Here is a 12,969-nt window from a genome sequence, read left to right as displayed (position 1 = left end):
ACTGCAGGAAAACCCAGTCACCACAGTTCTACGCCCGACTTGGCTAACAAACTCTTACTTTAATAATTACAAGGTAACCCATGAATGAGCTCGGTTACTGATCATCTAGCGGTGTCCTCGCCGCCGTCTCACGCACGGGACGGTCTTAACAAAGATCCCAGTTCAGACATCCGGCTCAAAAGCGGCTGGGTCCTACAGCCTCCAAACTTTGGCTCAGTGCCATCTTGCCAGTAACCTGGACCCATAAAGTCTCTGGTGTCTTGGGAATCCAGTCCTGGCATCTTCAGCCAGGTCCCGGAAAAACCCACCTCACTGTTTGAACCAAATAAATAAAACAATCCGAAAGCCCTTTGTGGTTCTCACTGTTCATTTTTAATCGTTTTGGTTGTTACAATATTGATCTGTACAAAGTTGTTTAAAAATATACAAATTGTACATTGGCTGTTCCCCTGCAAGGGAGGGCATATGTGTGTGGGGGGGAACATAGTGTTGTTCCGTGGGGAGAGGTAGGGGGGTGTTGTGCTGCGATGGAACCAGCAGAGATCGCCAATTAAAAGTCCCCACAGGGACACTGGGGAAAGGACAAGCTGGCTTTGGAGCAGGGGAAGCACTCAGAGTGGATTTTTATCTCAGGTTGGCAAACGGTGATTTTAAGGGACAGATTTCCTCTGATTTGGCCTTCGTTTGCCTGCAGGCTTATTTACCCGTTGTAATGAACTGACTATGGATTTACAGGATACAGCTGCCCTCTAATGGGTGGAACTGGACCTGGTCTACTGTGTGTCATGAGCCCTATAGAGCTGAGGGAGAATGGGGATTCTCCTTTAGCTCACGGGGTTTGTTTTCTAGGAGAGGAGGGAATGAGTTCTAACCTGCGATGTTCCAGTTGGGCTGCAATGGCCTAACTTCCCCTCTGCAAATTCAGGGGAGGGTTTCAAGAGCACAATGAAAGCCAACGGGACTTGGGCTCCTCTGGTGCTTTTGAAACTCTCCCCGTTCAACAGTTGGTTTGGGCGGGGTGAACATCTGCCCCTTGGCAGGGAAAGGGCAAACTCTCCTGGCTCTGCTGTGGGGAAGGGAAAGGCTGGGGGGGGGGAGGCGCTAGTGAAACACAAAGGGCAGAGTGGGACACTCACGACAGGGGACCTGGCAGTTATGGACTCAAACGATAAAAATCCAGATGGGCCGCTCCACGCTGCCCGAGCAGTCAGCGGATGGCACAGAGCGAGAGGGAGGGAGAGGGGACAGACAGGCTTTATTGGGGGGGGGGGATTCGTCCCCGGTGGGCCCAATCTCCCCCACTGGAGTCAGCGTCCTGCAGGGGGTAGCGCGAGGATGGGGGATGTCAGTAGGATCCATATAAAAACAGGTGATTGCTAGAGTCTGGTGGCCTTCGTTGCGCTAGCACGGCCGCGGGCCAAACGCTGCCGTCACTCCCACCCCTGAGACCCCAGTGGGGTGGCACGGGTGTGACCCAGGCAGGGCCTGGCCTCATGCGGCCGATGGGGCTGGGGAATGCCCATAGAGAGGCCGTGGCAGCTAATCATCGTCGTCGTCGTCGTCATCGTCGTCGTCATCATCATCATCATCCTCTGTGTTGATCTCCCCCTCCAGCACGTCCTCCAGCCAGTCCTCCAGTTCCTCTGAGGAGGGCAGGTCGTCCTCATCGTCCATCTGCATCCAGATGCTGTCGGCCTGAGGGGGAAGGAGGGGGGGAGGGAAGGAGTGAGGGGGGGCAGGGTGGCCCAGAGGCTGGAGACAGGGTCACCGCCGGTGCCGGATCTGGCGTGGCCAGTCTCTTTCCGGGGGACAAGTGGAGCAGGTCTCGGATCCCAGGAAGACCAATGTCCAGGATGTACAGCTGCCCTGCCCTCATTGTCAGCCGAGGATCAGGCCATGGACACTGAGCTTCCCTTGCCCCTGCGAACGCTGGGGTTGGAGCAAGCTGGACCGACACCAGGGCAAAGCCGGCCCTGCGGCAGTCTGAGACGTACCCAGATCTGGGCATCAACAGGGGCCTCCAGGCCTCTCCCGTAATTCATTCAGGCTCCAGGCTGGGCGGGGACCTTCTGTGGCGCAGTGCAAAGCAGGGCTCCCTCCCCTGCCCTCCGCGGGGCACAGAGATCAGCAGCTGTGCAGAGGAGGCGAAGATGCCAAGTGGAGCCGGTGCCAGGGCATTTCTGACACAGACCAATCTGTGCAGAACACACAGGACCGAAGCATGTTGGAAGCGTGTCCCCGAGCTGGGCTGCAGCCGTGTTGATTTTCCCAGGGCTGTGGTGTAGCTCCAGCACACGTTTGAAATGAAGGGTGCAGGGAGGCGGGGCGCCGTGCGCCCCAGTCCCACCCAGCAGGTTCACATCCCCAGGGACTGGCAGAGAGGCTGACTCCCAGACAGACCAGCTCAGACAGACAGACAGACGGGCGGCCCCGGCATATTCGTATACTCACATCTGTGACGTTGACCACACCAATCTGGGGCCGGGACAGGTCGATGCTGAACGTCTTCTCCCAGTAGGGGATCAGCTGGAGGGGGAGAACAAAAGCAAAGATGTGTGAACATGGTGACAAAACCGTGCCTACTCTGCAGCCTGGTGCCCGCCACCTGAGATAACGGAGACTCCCTATTAGTTGTTAGCACGACAGGGCTTATGACACACCATCGAACTGTTCAGGTTTCATCCAGTAGAAGGCAGCAGTGACACACCCCTACTCATTTTATTCCATGCTCTAAAAGCACCATCTGCAGCCAGATGGTGTGACTGGCTTGGAGCAGCCTGAAGGCTGAATGGGAAAATGTTTGGCACCAGGCCGGATCCTCCCTTGGGATGGGCAAAGGGAAGCAGATGAAATAAGAACAGGGATTTGTAAGGGAGACAGACGCTGTGGTTCCTCCTAGCTCCAACTCCCAGCCTCTGCTGTCCAGTGCCATCTACAGAATGGGTTGGATCCCACCCCCAGCTAGCCCCTCTGCACCCACGGCACATTCACCCCGAGGTAGGGTGACCATATTTCCCAAAAGGAAAATGGGACACTACGCGGGACTGACCCGAGCCCTCTCTCCTTTCCCCCCCAACAGGACTGGTGTCTGCTCGTCCCACTGCACGTTCCTCCGCTCCTAGCTAGGGGCCGCACCGCACTTTTTCTGGGCAAAACCGGACATTTGTCCCATTTGATCTTGCCAACTGATGATCAGTGACCAAGAGCAAACGAGACAAATGCTCAGTTTTGCCAAAAATGTCAGGAAGGCCAGGAGAGGGCTTAAAAAGGGGACTGTCCCGACGCCTGCCAAAACAGGACATATGGTCACCTTACCCTGTGGGGTAGGAGGTGGAGTTGGGAACCCCTGCTCTCTCGGGAGGGTCTGCTGGCAGACAGCAGCTCTACGGAGCAGCTGGGGCTCCAAGAACACAGTCAACTACCACCTGTGAATATAAGATCTCTATCCCCAAACACACCCATCTCTCTGTCACTCTCCATCTATCAATCCATTGCCCAAAAATGTGTTAATCCAGAGTTAAGGTTGCCCGTTGCTGCTTCTTGCCCGTCCAGAACATTGAGTTCTCCATTTAATCCACTGAAAACCAGGAAACACAGAGTTAACACCAGCCCTGCCCCACAACCTTAATTGTGTCTCCTGGACCAGACAAAAGCTCCTGGGATGCACTGTCAGTATGTCTCAGCCAGGGCTGCCCCGTGATAAGGAGATGGGAGGAATGACTGAGTACATGTGCTATTTTGGTGTGGCACGGCACATCCCACACCCCTGGGTTCTCTCGTATGTCTGCTTGCATCACCACACAACTGTGTCAGGGATGGCTGGAGTGGCTGGGGGAAGGGACTTCTTGCAGCAGGTTGCCACTGCTCACACTGTGATATATGGAGAGGGACATCTGCACCCTTCTGTGCTAAGCTCTGTGGGCTGTGTGAGTACAGAAGCACAATGGGGTGTTTGTGCCGTGGAGATCTGGGGGCAGCTTGGGGCGGATGTGACAGGTCCCCACCGGGCAGAGAGAAGTGCAGGGGATGTTGCCTAATGGATCCTTGGGACGAGGGTCAAGGGGCGGTAGGTCTGGCAGGTCTGGGGTGTTTCCAGTCCGCCCTGAGTGTGACTTCTGCCTTAGTGAGGACAAGGTCTGACCATTTCTCCTACTGTCCCCCGGGCTGCGTCCCCACAGTGCCCAGTGTCTGTCCGACCATGTCTGCCAGGGGTGGGGTGGAGCTGGCATGTACTTCCTGGCTGTCACAGAAGAGGTGCAGTCAGTGTGCTGGAAAGTCACGGGGCGCTGCCGGTCAGCCGGAACCATGCAGTACCCATGTGCTCAGGCAGTGAGTCTGTCTGTCTGTCTATCTGTCATAACACTGGCAGACCAGGAGCCAGTTCATGCCAAAGTCCCCATGTCTCAATTGACCACTGCCAGATACCCAGTTAGAATCAGTCGCGCTCATTGGTGTGTGAGTACTGTTAGAATAGGATTATAAGAATGTGCTTAGCGGTTATGGAAAGCTGGTGAGATGCTGCCAGCATTAATCTCCCTTATAACATCTGTACCCTACTTTGTATGGTAATACTGGAGAGGTTGTACTGTGAGCTTCTGTTACTGTGTAAATCACCAGACAGGAGAGAGACATTAACTGGTGCGAAGTGCTGATCTGCAACCGAAGGTGTCACATCCTGCCCAACAGGAAAGGGTCCATTGACACCAGATTGTGGGATGTTAAGAGGACAAAAGATGTTGGTTGTTCTCCCCTCCCTCCGTGAAGACGAGTCACACAAGTGGATTCCTCCCATCGGCTGAGTTTGTGGCTAAGGGATAAAAACACCTAACAAGAGGGAACTGGGTCTCTGTGTTGCTCAGACTCTGGGGGGGACAAGGTTTTCTAGGCATAAACAAGAGATCCCCAGCTGCTTAGCCTAGGTTAGCCCTACCGGACAGATAGCGCTTGCTTATGATAGAAGTTTCTATTACCTTTGACACTTAAGACTGTAACTCATTTGTGTGTCTATGTGTCCCGGGATTAACCCTGTAAATATCTCTCTCTTGTTTTCTTTTCCTGTTTAATCTATCTTCATATAGTTTATTATTGGATTGGCGACAACACTACAAGCATTGTCACTGGTGTGAGATCTCAGGTGCAACTGACCTGGGGTAAGTGACTGGTCCTTTGGGACTGGGCATAACCTGAATGTGATGCAGTGATTCTTGGGGTAAGGGACAAACTATCACAAAGATAAACTCACCAGGGTGGTGAGATAGATCTGAGTACCACAGGGGACTGTCTGTGACTCCACGGTGAGGCTGTTCTAGTGCGTGAGGATTTTTCACTTGATACTATGGTAGTGAAATCTAAGCATGGGACTCACAGCCGTCTGGCTCCTAGCAGCTTGCCCTGAGGTTGGTACTCAGGCTTTGGAGATGATGCAGGCAGCATTTACAAAGCTCGTGTCCCTACAGTACCTAGGGATTTTGTTACAGCTCGGGGCCAAGTTCATCCCTGGGGTATGGGTGCTGGAGTCCGTGCCGTTACACCAGGGCTGGATCTGGCACTTACTCTTTACTCTTCTGCCGTGTGGCCCCGCCCGTGGCTGCGACCTGCTCTGGGGAGGCGGAAGCAGGCAAGCTCCAGGTGTCTTACAGCAGGATCTCCTTGCGGGGTGGCTCATTACTGGACAGACAGGCCCTTGGGAAGGGCAGGAGAGGGTCTCTCACCAATTACACCCTCAGCCCCGAGGCTGCGCCTATGCCTCCTGCTGGCCACCAGGAAGCCCTGTCTCCGGACAGTGGCTCCAGAACACTTGGGTTTCACGTACCAGGGGAAATTCCTCCGGGTCGATCCAGATGATGCTCAGGTCGGGGTTGTCTGTGTTGTCCTGGGCAACGTCCTTCAGGATCTCCAGGAACTCGTAACCATCTGCGCCCAGAGAGAGCAGGCAGGTGAGGGACCAGGGCAAGGGCAAGCGGCTGCTGCCCCGGGAGCCATGCTGAGCGCTGGGAGCTCCAGGGGGAGGGGCCTCCCAAGCCACCTCCCCTCTTACCTCTCCCCCCCCCCCCCGGCAATAATACCCCTGTCATGTGACTCCAGACCCCTCCCAGCCTATGACCACACCACATCCCTGAAGCACCCTGAGCACCCCAGCTCAGAGGCAGGTTGGGGAGGAGCGGGGGGGGAGGAGGGGGGTGGAGATGATACCCACCTTGCAATGAATCAGACACAGCCTGATCCCCACCTGCTGCTGCCCCTTTGCCCCGGTGCCACGTTCATGTGTCTATTTCCCCCTGCCCAACCTTCAGGGGTGCCAGCCCCACCTGCTCCCGCTGCCCCCGCCCACTGCCATGCGCCTTTGCCAGCAGCTGGACTTCTGCATCCCACCATGGACCCCTGACCCACCCCCCGGCCCTGTAACGGAGCAGTGCCCCTCAGAGCATATAGCGCCCCCGCCTGGGACCGTCAAGCACCCCTCATTGCAGGATGCCGTGCCCCACTGGGACTATACAGCGCCCTGCCTGGGGGAGCGCAGTGCCCCATGTGCTCTACTCCGCCGCTCTGAGTCCTGCCCAGAGATCAGCGGCTGCTCTTACCAGGGTCGTCCTCCTCTGCAAAGGCCACGATGTGGATCCCATCAATGTCGTCTTCCTGGGGAGTGGAGCAGAAAGAGTCACTGGTCACCGGGAGCCTCCGCCTGCCTGTGCCAGCTCCGTTGTGTGGGGGGGTGTCGGTGTGCGGCACCGGCAGAACCCCCCGTGCAAATGGGGAGGAGGGAGGTGCCGAGCATGTTAGAGTCAGAGGATCAGCTGGGAGATGGACAGGTTTACACACGCATCCACAGCCCTGCACACATGTGAATGCAGGCGCACACACCCCATTCACACACCCATGCACACTCATCCGCGCCCCAATGCAAATCCTAGTGCAAGCTCACACACCCCATGCACACTCATCCGTGCCCCAATGCAAACCCTAGTGCAAACTCACACACTTCATTCACCTCAACACAGACATTCACAGCCAGCACACACTTGAATGCATCAGTACACAGCCTATTCACAGGCCAATAAGGACACAGATAATTCACACTCCAAGTGCAAGTTTATACCCCCTGCACACCGTGACACACACACTAGCAATCAGGCACAGACATTCGTTCACACACTAGCACATACAAACACACATGCAAGCATGTTCATACACCCTATCCCCATCTTTTCACACTGGCAACAGCTATGCCCACTCCTTTGCCAGTGTGCAAACACACTTACATAATCACACCCTCAGAACACACCTGTTCAGTCTCTGGCATGCAGCTATGAATGCAAACAGCCACTTGCAAACCCATCTCTGTACGTGTGCATGCATGCACGCACTAATTCACCCCTGAGCCACCTGCAAGCCTGCATATGTACATATCCATATTGAAACACCCAAGGATTCTCTCTGCCCACAGCCACATGCCTACCCCATACCACTACACTGATGTACATACACGGCCATATGCACAGTGTATGCTCAGAGCCTCCTGTGAAAACACACCTATGTGCCCAGGTACACCCAAAGATTCACATGCACAGAAATCTACATGCATGTGCAAAAACACACATGCAAATATACACACATGCCGTTATGGAAGTGTTCCTACTTTGTTGTTGTGAACAAACTCCATATGTGAATTGCTTATTGGATTATAACCAATTATTATAACTGATTCTGAAAGAACTTTTTGCAGCTGGGCAGCTTACCCTCTCTACTATAAAGCTGACCTAAGAACTTTATTCATGTCTGTCTGTATAATGATCTTTTAACAAATACTCTCTCTCTTTTCTTTATTAATAAATCTTAGTTTAGTTAAGAAGAATTGACCGTAAGCGTGTATTTGGGTAAGACCTGAAATATTCATTGACCTGGTGGGTAATGAGTCTGAGCTCCTGGGATTGGTAGAACTTTATATATGGTGACTAAGATTTTAAATAATCCTCACCATATTTGACTTGGCTGTCTGGGAGGGAGCCCAAGGCTGGATTGCTTTAAGGGAGCTGTGTTTTTGGCCTCTGGGTAACCAGCAAGGTATTGTAGAAGCTGTTTTGTTGCTGGCTTGGTTAATCTAATTATTAGAATAACTACCAGTTTTGTGAATCATCTGCCCCATTCTTTGCATTTTGCCCTGACTGTGCAATCTCAGTGTGTCCCCCACCCCCAGCGACCATGGTCACAGTTGTGTATACACACATACAAGGATACATTCACGCACACACTTTGGCAAATGTGCACAGACACACACAGATCTCTGTGCATGCAAAATTTTAGTTTGAAAATTGGGCCCCTGTATTGTTTAGAAAGCAAATTCTCTTCCCTGTGCTAAAGATACCATGGCAGATTGTTAAAACAGAATGCATGTAAAACATCTAATTTATGCTGTCAGTATCTGCTCATTTTCACTTTCTTATCAATTTCAGGTCAGTTTTCTAGTCAATTTCACTTTCTACTTGTTGGCTAGTCAATCTCACTTTCCTCTTTTCCTGCACCAGCCCAAAGCTGTTGCCTTTTAGCTGCTGAAGAAACAGAAAAGTGTTTCAGTCCAGACAGAAAATTGTTTTGAGGGAAATGAGAAAAAATATCCATGAAATCATTTCTCTTAACATTAGTTTTATAAAATCCTTAACATATCACTCCCCTCAAGCTTCCCCAAACAACCAGTAACTTTGGGCCCAAACAGCTGGACACTGCGGCCCAGAGCCTAAGGTATTTAGGCACCTAATTTCCACTGACTATTTAACATGAGTCATCTTTATGTTTTAAAGGGCATAATCCATGGGAGATTACATGGATTTTTTTCATAAAGATTTTAAGAGCCAGCTCCTCAGCTGATGTAAATCAGTGTAGCAGCATTTATGTCACCGGCGCCACCCAGCTCTACGTCAGCTAAGAATGTGGTCACAAATTTGTGTAGTGCAGTTAAGGAACCATATAAAGAATGGACCCAATCCTGGCTGAGTCCTTAATTTATCGGGTCCGATTCTCCCTCCCCTCCCCTCCCCCTTTGTGCAGTCATATACCTCAGTGCAAAACAGGTGTACAGCGCTGCCCTTCTGATATGGTAACATTCCACACCCACTTCACACAGATGTAAATGATGGTGCAAAATACAGGCCATGGCAGAATCAGGCCCAAAGAGTTAAGGGTTCAGCAAGGATTGGGCCCAATGACTTCCACAGGAGATTGACCCGAGTTAAGGAAAATGGGAGAAATTAGTATGAATTCAGGATTCAAAACAAATCAGAGATAAGGACAGACCTGTTTGATCCCACCTAGTCTATCCTAGGGGGCGTCAGTCCAGGATTGCTGCCTGGGGCTGTTCTCCAGGGTTTGGTGCAGTATGGGTTCAGGTGTCCTGGGTAGGCTACTCACAGCACGTCGTTCTGCGTGGCTGTGCGGGGGGGAGTGGGCTGGAGGGACGCTAGAGGGCTCATGGTGAAGGTTCAGTGCCATGCTCTGGTGGGTTAGATGGCTGGTAGACAGGAACTGTGCGTGCCCCTGACTGGCCATGCCACAGAACTAAACTCACGTGTCCCCAGGCGTGCTCTGGACTTACCCAGGTCTCATACATGCTGTCTGGCTGGAGCTTCCTCAGTGTTGACCTGCAAGATAATAACGGAGGCTGCTTTGAGGGTGTGTGTGAGGGAACGGAGTTGTGCAGAAACCAGGCCAGCCCCCATCAGGCAGGCCCTGGGCAGTTGGGTAGCATCAGCTAAGACCTAGGCTCCTCCATGATGCAAGACTCCTCGTTAGGGTTTCATTTCTATTGGGTAGAGCAGAGGACTGGAAGTCACAGGGCCTGGATTCTGAGCTTGGCTTTGAAAGGGAGGCTTGTATAATGGTTAGAGCAGGGGGACCTGTAAGTCGGGACTGCTGGGTTCTAGTCCCAGCCAAGAGTGGCAATGTGGTATGGTGTTAAGCGACAGGGAGGAAGAGTCAGGACTCTTAGTGTATTGCCAGATCTTGGTGGGAGTGTGATCTAGTGGTTAGAGGACAGGGCTGGGCGTTAGGACTCATGAGGTTTGATTCTTGTATCCTGGGGTGGGAGAACCCAGCCACGGGGCTTGTGCTTGTGCTGTGCTGAGCTTCGAAAGCCTCCTCCAAGTTTCGCAACAAGTAGTGGGGAGACAGCGAGAGAGACAAAGGCAGATGGAGAGGTTCAAAGGGAACAAAGCAGCACAAACTCAAACACAATCCAGTCTTTAAGTAACTGCCGAGCCCGCTGATGAAATAAAGAGCAGCTGCCATAGCAACCAAAGCCCCTGATCTGCCAGCGTTTAATGGGAGCCGGGAGCGAGGCGCAGGTTCTCGGGCGCAATGGCAATAAAACGGAACGGAAGGAGAGCGGCTCCGCACAGGAGCTGGCCCTGGGGATCCACCGCCCTTTGCAGAGCCATGCCCTGTGCTCCTGGGAGCCAGGCCTCCGTGCAGGGGGCTCCTGAATCGCTCCTGTCCCTTGCGTTTCCATTCTCCTGGCTGCTCTGTATTGAGGTCACTGACGGGGGAGGGAGGGGAGCGGCAGTTTGATCCGATGGGGATTAGAGGGAAGAGGCAGCCAGGACAATGTATCAGGGACATCCCTGTCCAGAAATGCAATCTGCTCTGGTGCGGCATTGGGCAGCTAACCCCTTCGCTCCCCGGGCCCGGGGAACAGCGAGCATGACAGCCTCTTAGAGTCACGGGCGGAGGTGTTCCAGCCTGCGTGATGCAGGGCAGGCTAGATGAGCATGGGGGGCTCCTTCTGACCTCCAAACGTAGGGCCCAGATGCTCAGCTCTTCAGTTCCTGCACCTGGACAGGGGGGTTATCCTGGCTTTCAGCTCCCCATATTGTAGGGTTGGGCAGGGGGCCGCCCAGCCCCAGTCTCAGTTAGAGAAGCCTCAGGGCTGCTCTAATCTACACTCTGCTCTCCAAGAAGCAGGGAATAGTCACAGTGCAGCACACTCTGGTCACACCCTTCTCCACTCGCTACCCTGGCGACAGGACCCTGGTGCCTGCTCCATGCTCTCTGGGGACAGGGCTGGATTTCCAGTTCGGCACAGGAGGCACGTGCCTAGGGGCATTCTAAACAGTGGTGGATTCCCGCCCGGGCCAACAAGATTCATGCCCAGGGGCCCCGGCCAATTTGGGGGTCCCGCATGAGCGTTGGAACTCTGGCCCTGCCCCCTGCTCCTCCTTTCCCCCTGTGGCCCCACCCCCTATCCAAGCCAGAAATCGGAGCCCAAGGGTGAGCATATTCCCCCCACCCAGAGCTGGCCAAGGCAGTCGCTCCAACCCCTCTCCCTTCCCTCCCCACGCAGATCTGGGGTGGAAAACACGAAGGTCAGCTGTAGGCAGGGGGGCTGCTGAAGATGCTGTTCCTAGGGGTGTGTAAGGTGTAAATCCGGCCCTGTCTGGGGAGGGTTATTGTAGAGGCGAGGACGGGGGAGAGAATCAGGCTGGATGAATCTCCACAGCAGCTCCTTTCCCTTCTGTAGGGATGTGAGTGTTGGCTCCATAGCACTGGATGCTGGAGTCTCTTTATCCTCAGATTGCATGGGCAGCAGCCAGGCAAGCTGCCCCCATCCACTGTGCTTTGCGTGCCCTGTGTGCAGAGATTATGCTCGGGCTGCTGCTGAAATGCAGCCACCTCTGGGGTGAGGCAGTGTAGTCACTTAACAGCCACACAGCAATGTTGCTGAGGGCTCACTCACCCACGGCTGAAATGCAGCCACCTCTGGGGCGGGACACAGCTGTTGTTTAGCAGCCACACAGCAACACCGCACTGCAGTTTAGGGCAGGAAATGAAGGGGAATCCTGTCTCTAACTGAACGTGCATGGCAGGGATGTAATGATCCAAGTGGGAATTAGGCCAGGACCCCAAAGTGACATCCCCGTTCCTTGCGTAAACCCCATAAGATATTTAGGGAGCGATGGTCAGAGCTGCGGAGTTGCATCTCCCCTGGGAGGGCTCTAGAGGGGACACGGAGGAGAAGGACAATGGGGCAGGCTCCCGCCCAGGCACAACCCCAGCTGCAGAATCCCCAGTGCTGGAGAGTCACAGAGGGACAAAGCAGCCATCAACTCCCTTCCTACCAGGGGCTCCAGAGGCAACCTGGGCTGGGGGAAAATGGGTGGAGCTGTCTGGGGAGGAGGCGTGGCGTGGGCAGCTGGGGGAGACAATTATTAAGGTCCCATGGCCCTGCCCCCTGGAAATCACAGCATCTCCCCCCTTGTGGAGGACAGGACGTCTCTCGAGGCGTGGCTCTGGCTATCAGGGCTAGCTAGTGTCTGGGTGTGGCAGGGAGAATGAATGGATTTGTGGGGGGTGAGGGGCGGAAGGTCCCTTAGAGGGAGGAGGGGCCTCTCGCTCCACAGAGCCCCCAGGAAATAACCGAGAGCCGAGCCCCTTCCTGGGAGACAGACTCTGTGCCCACCCAGTGCCATGTTTCTACGGCAGCAGGAGAATTTCCTTGCTCTGCTGCAGCCGTAGAAACAGAGCTGTTGTCAGGCTGGACCAATGTTTCTCCCAGCCCTAGCCACAGGCATCCAATGGGGGAAACCAGGGTCTACGGGCCCAGCTTCTTCTCGCTGTCCCGGGCAGCGCTGTTCCCCACGGCAAGCTGCTAGGTCTCCCCATCAGGATGGACTGTAGCTCCCCCTCACCATCAACCCTAACTCCCCATGGCAACTAACTCATTCTCCATGGCAATGGACTCACTCCCCATGGCAACGAAGTCTTCATGGCAACTGACTAATGCCCCGTGGCAGCCAGTTGCAGTTCTCAGCAAGTTCAGCAGCAGCTCGAAATCCAAAGTGGCTGTCGCTCCTCTTGGTGACCAGCTGTAGCTGACCCTCCTGACCGACTGTAGCTCCCTGTTACACCCCAAGGTGACCGACTGTAGCTGACCCTCCTGACCGACTGTAGCTCCCTGTTACACCCCAAGTGACGGACTGTAGC

General features: G+C 54.2%; 1 protein-coding gene across 1 annotated transcript in view; it reads right to left on the bottom strand.

Annotated features, from left to right (window-relative positions):
* Positions 1 to 349: 349 nt before the first annotated feature.
* The window catches only part of CASQ1 (calsequestrin 1), a 29,074-nt gene continuing 16,454 nt past the window's right edge, over positions 350 to 12,969 (bottom strand). Inside the window, exons 7-11 of the mRNA XM_067569667.1 lie at positions 9,587 to 9,632; positions 6,582 to 6,636; positions 5,813 to 5,913; positions 2,452 to 2,526; positions 350 to 1,695 (exon numbers count right to left, since the gene is read on the bottom strand). Coding sequence (XP_067425768.1) covers positions 1,540 to 1,695; positions 2,452 to 2,526; positions 5,813 to 5,913; positions 6,582 to 6,636; positions 9,587 to 9,632 — 433 coding nt within the window. The 3' untranslated portion in view covers positions 350 to 1,539. The remainder of the gene's footprint in view (positions 1,696 to 2,451; positions 2,527 to 5,812; positions 5,914 to 6,581; positions 6,637 to 9,586; positions 9,633 to 12,969) is intronic.

Source organism: Emydura macquarii, unplaced genomic scaffold, assembly GCF_026122565.2.
Source record: "Emydura macquarii macquarii isolate MOO-44397 ecotype Brisbane River unplaced genomic scaffold, CSIRO-AGI_Emac_v2 contig_2924, whole genome shotgun sequence".
In the NCBI taxonomy this organism is placed as follows: domain Eukaryota; kingdom Metazoa; phylum Chordata; order Testudines; family Chelidae; genus Emydura; species Emydura macquarii.
This window is presented reverse-complemented; position numbering and strand designations above follow the sequence as displayed.